This window comes from Acanthisitta chloris, unplaced genomic scaffold, assembly GCF_000695815.1.
Source record: "Acanthisitta chloris isolate BGI_N310 unplaced genomic scaffold, ASM69581v1 scaffold13722, whole genome shotgun sequence".
NCBI lineage: Eukaryota > Metazoa > Chordata > Aves > Passeriformes > Acanthisittidae > Acanthisitta > Acanthisitta chloris.
In genome coordinates, this window is record NW_008658922.1 from 57390 (window position 1) to 61234 (window position 3845).

Below are 3845 nucleotides of genomic sequence, written 5' to 3' on the forward strand. Positions count from 1 at the left end.
AACCATTGTAGAAACAGGTCAGCTAAACACTGGTTCTGTGTGATCTGCCCAACAGCAGTTCTGTTTGATACCAGTATTGACATAACAAAAACTGAGGCCTCAACTTTTCTCCACTCCCAAGTTCATGCACAAATTATCTAACAATAAAACTGGAAACTCAGTTTTGTCCTTTTCAAAAGTTAGCACTCACTATAAATAAATACCAGGCAGACTTTAAAAATAGATTTTATTGAGCAATTGGAAAAATATATATTGAATTAGGTATTTGTAAATTAATCCTAATTGCTAAAATAGATTAAGAAGTATATTTTGAAAGATAAACTGATAGTTAAAAGCCTAGCCCTGTCACACTTTATGGCTTAACCATAATGAGCACAGCAGGTTATTACAGTTCTAAAGCAGTTCGTATTTTATACGTATATAGGTCACTAATAATTCATTAGCACCTCAATCAAAAGTTTGGGTTCTATTTGACAAAGGTTACATACACAAAGAAACACGGAAATATGCAATTTCCTAAAATCAAAGTGCTTCTGAGGCTGTGGTGCTCAATGCTAAAACCAATGTAAACAAATGAAAACAGTACAGATGAAGTTTATATAATTACTGAATACTGCAGCATATGGAATACACACAAAACAAGCACAAAAAACATGAATGTGACTGCAAATTGATAAATAAGCAATAAATAAATTGTAGAATCTCCATAAAATAGTAAAATATTGTCTCCATTTTGAACAACAGAGGCAAGCATTACTAACAGCTAGGACAAACTAGCCAGTTTCAAACGTATTTATGTAAAATATTAGCTCTCTCCTGAGACCTGTTTGTGAAGTAAAAAGCTACATTATTTATCTTGTGGTGGTTTTCCTCTTGCTTCCGCAACAGCATAATTAAAAGCATTTCTGATTTCAGCAATAGTGTTATTCTTTAGCCAGAGCCAGCTTTAGATATGAAAACACACAAAACCTCATAAAATCCACGTCCAGTCATGCTAACAAGAATCCTTAGATCCAATCTTAAAAACTACTTTAAAGTAGGTACTGATTTTCATTCTTTGCGACTCCATCCTCCACTGACTGTGTTACCCACAGCTCAGATACAATTTTAAATTTCCTCCCAAATGTTCTCCTGAGTGCTTTCATCTCTTCTATCCGGGAATGATCTTCTCCTATGACAACATGGGAAACACCCTCTGCAAGGTGAGAGACTACCTTTGCACCATAAAAACGGAGCTCCAAAGCTCGAGTCGATAGTGTCGTTCCATGGATTTTGCTTTGGGGCTCATTAACAACAGCATAACAGTCCACATAAATAGTGTTTCCTCTGAATATACTGAGCTGACAACTGTTCCATGAATAACGCTCTTCTAACTCTGCAATCGTGTCCAAAGGCATCGCCTTATTGTCTCTGATTCTCGAGAACACTTCCTTGAGCTGTGCAACATCTGTGTTTGCTGTGTAGCTGTCTCCATAACAATCATATTCACGTGCAAAATGTTCTTTTGTGTCAGGAGACATGTGAATCATAAAGGCTGGTTGCCAAGGCACCAGCATTTTGGTTTGAAAACACTGCAGGAGCCACTCTGCCCTCACCACATCGTATTTGTTGGAAGCGATGATGTTTTTCACTCTGACATTCTCAGCTCCTACAATGACACAGTAAGTCTCTGGCCCTGGGTTCTGTACCACACTGCCACCACATTGGGCTATTCTGCTTTCCAGCTCAGACTTTGAGTATTTTCCTGTTCCTGTCATAACACAAAACTCAACATCTTCAAATAGATTTGAAACCTTGCTTACACTAGAAAGATCAGGAGCTTTAAATTGCTCAGCTATTCCAATTACCTTCCTCACCTTTGGCACAGTTTTCCTTTTTTTCTCACGTGGCTCATCATACTCATCTATATGAAGGTGCTTAGACGCCAGCTTCCCTTGTGCTCTGCTTCTGAGACCTTCTAACATGTCTGAAGTCATGCACTCGTACCATTCTTTGTCCTCTCTTATCTTCTCAATTCGGGGGAATCTCAAAGTGCAGTCAGTTTTATACATATCACTGTCAACAATCTCAGCTGCCTTGATCTGAACGATGACAGAGTTGCAAGGTTCAATGTACATTTCAGGTTTTTCAGTTCCACACAAAATATTATAGGGAGGGTCCTTCCTATGGTAGGGCTTCCAGTGTTTGGACAGTTTCAAACCTAGATCATACAACTCCTTCATAGTATAGCCAGAGCCAACACGACAAATAGAGTGGAAAATGATTGGTTTTTCATTTGGAGGAGGTGTCTCTGCAACAGCACACAGAAAATGAGACATCATTCCACCACGTGACCCCTTACCCCAGTAACCACCAACAATTAAAAGGTCTAGTTCATCCATCAGTCCATTGACATATTCTGGCTTGATTTTTAACCAGCCTTCCCCACGTTTGTCAGGCTTATAGATGGACATGGGATCCTTCACCATAATCCCTTCCTCTCTGTTATCTATTGCTTCATTTAAAGCATCAATTACTTCCTTTCTTGTTCTGGCACTTTTCTTCTGTACAACATGTATCCTGCCCTTTACTGGGGTAAACACACTACTTAAGATTTCATATCTTTTGCTTAGCACTTCGTGGCCCAACTTCTGATTGTTGACCATCAATACATCGAACACACAGAAGCAGGTCTGCAGATCAGAGTCCTCCACCATTCTTTTTATGTCAAATTTGTTTCCTTTTTGCATAAAAGTCTGTGTCTCAGGATTGTAAGCCATCATTTCACCATCCAGAATGCAGTTTTGTATATTGCTCTTAAATACATTATGAATAAATGGCGTTAATGAACCTTCAAGGGGTGAAGCACCAAACTGCTGGGTATAGTCAAACCCATTTCGGGAAAAATACTTATAGACATCCCCATCTTTGTGCATCTGCATACGTTCACCATCCAGCTTAGTTTCTATGTAGAATGTTTGGTTATTCATTTGCTTCTCAATTTGCTGGACATCTGCAATAGCAGCAAGCATTGGTTTAAAGGCAGAAAACAACGTGATAGAAACATCACTAAGTGAGACAGAGGGATCATGCAGCTGTCTGCAAACCTTTTCCAAATCAGTTGTGACGTTGTGTAATTCAGCAGCGTCGGGATGAAAAATGGAAAATATGGTCTGTTGACTCACACCAAGCTTTAGATCCTTTACGATCATCCGGATGAGCCATTTTTGTTCCAGCGCTGTGCTCTGCGTAATTAACTGAAGAAGACTTTTCTTTAACTGACCCTTGTTTTTAGCAACATTATTATTAGCTATGGCATCTAAGTGTTCATTGACCTGTTCTATCGTGAGTCTGCCTTGTTTGGGGCTGCGAGGTTTTAGCACAAAGTATGCAATCATTGCAAAATCCCCAGCATCTGCACGCGAGCCTGTAGGTGTCCTGTAATTTAAAAGCTTTGCGGCGTCTTTTCCATCTTTTGGTAAATGAAGCAGTTCAATGTACAGCTTGGCGAGCATAGTTTCTTTGATTCCATATGCCATCCTTTCTCTTTCCAACTGTGGAAGGATAAGCCGCATAGCTGGATAAAAGGAATCGGTGACGTCTTTCTCATTCTGATGAAGTGCATTGTGGAATTTCCTCCAGGAATCCAGAAAATCCTTGAAATACTTGGCTTTCTCTGGGCGAGACTTACACTTCTGTATTCGCTCCAGAGTAGTACACAGATCTGCAAAAGGCACATGGGAGGCCACCGTTTTCTTAGGAGGAGGCTGTGGAACTGGTGTGGAAGCCATCAGAGTCAGTTTGCCACTAGGAACAAAAAGAAAAGCATAATTATTATATATATTAAATATAATTCCATTCTTATA

At 39.5% G+C, this 3845-nt stretch overlaps 1 protein-coding gene across 1 annotated transcript; it reads right to left on the reverse strand.

Annotated features, from left to right (window-relative positions):
* Window positions 1-1031: 1031 nt before the first annotated feature.
* Window positions 1032-3770, reverse strand: LIG4 (ligase IV, DNA, ATP-dependent). Its single transcript, XM_009069194.1, has one exon. It carries the CDS (start codon window positions 3768-3770, stop codon window positions 1032-1034), a length of 2739 nt encoding a protein of 912 aa, XP_009067442.1.
* Between the last annotated feature and the right edge of the window lie 75 nt (window positions 3771-3845).